The sequence below is a fragment of the Rhincodon typus genome, chromosome 21, assembly GCF_021869965.1.
Source record: "Rhincodon typus isolate 14 chromosome 21, sRhiTyp1.1, whole genome shotgun sequence".
NCBI lineage: Eukaryota > Metazoa > Chordata > Chondrichthyes > Orectolobiformes > Rhincodontidae > Rhincodon > Rhincodon typus.
The window spans coordinates 36,492,691-36,493,617 of NC_063352.1; the positions used below are offsets into that span (position 1 = coordinate 36,492,691).

The 927-nt window shown below is 40.8% G+C and overlaps 1 protein-coding gene across 1 annotated transcript in view; it reads right to left on the reverse strand.

The window, feature by feature from the left end:
- trap1 (TNF receptor-associated protein 1) overlaps nt 1-596 on the reverse strand; it is a 187,805-nt gene extending 187,209 nt beyond the window's left edge. The window contains exon 1 of the mRNA XM_048609730.1: nt 551-596. Within this exon, the coding sequence (XP_048465687.1) occupies nt 551-596 (46 nt within the window). The remainder of the gene's footprint in view (nt 1-550) is intronic.
- Between the last annotated feature and the right edge of the window lie 331 nt (nt 597-927).

Genomic DNA, 927 nt, shown 5'->3' on the forward strand with positions numbered 1-927 from the left:
TTACCTCAGTGCATTGCAGCTTGTGATATTTGAGTTTAGAACTGTATCTACACCTCAATTCTTAAATCGGTTTAAGTGTGGAAAGTAGAAGCAAAGTGCTTTCCCATAGGGAAGAAGCAATAAGGAAGTTTTTGCAAGCTGCCCACCTTCTACAAGTTTAAGTGATTGGCTCCTAGCTTCTTGACCATGGATGAATCAAAGATCCAAAAAGAGAATTCTTTACCAGTAATCAGATCAGCTATGCTGCAGAATTATATTTTAAGTTACTGGCCTGTAAGGAGACACCGCACAGGGATATGTCCCAACAGTAAGCTGTTCTAAGGCAAGTGTTACAGCCCTGAAATAACAACCTTATTTCTTTTCCAGCAGATGCACCAGGCCTGCTGAGTATTTCCAGCATGTCATGTCCCGTTTTTGCTCCAATAACCTCCATGTTTGCAGCCAAGGAGCATTAGACCTAACTGAGATGGGTCAGAAGGACCCGAGATAAAACATGCACTTGTTATAACAGGCTTGATTAATGCAGTAATTTCTGATTCAATGCACTAACTTGTGACAAAAGTAATACACAGTGCCAAATGGAAATCTTGCACCATGATTGCTCACTTGAATTGAGGAGCAAAAACTACACATTAAGCATTCACCATTCATTATTCATTAACACCTTAGCTGCATTCAGCTCCTTTATAGTTCCTGAAAACTAAAATTCAATCTTTACGTAGGCCCAGATCATTCAATCAGAGTCACAAACTTTATTTCCGACCCTGAACAGACAAGAAATAAAAACAGCTACGTTTGGAGGAGTTCCCTGTATGAATGTCTGGACCAGGAGCCTTTCCAGCTGAAGTATTCTAAGGCAAGGAATCCTGCTCAGCCAGCATTGGAGTGGACCAGCCTAAAATCACTTCCCTTTGCTCAACATTAATG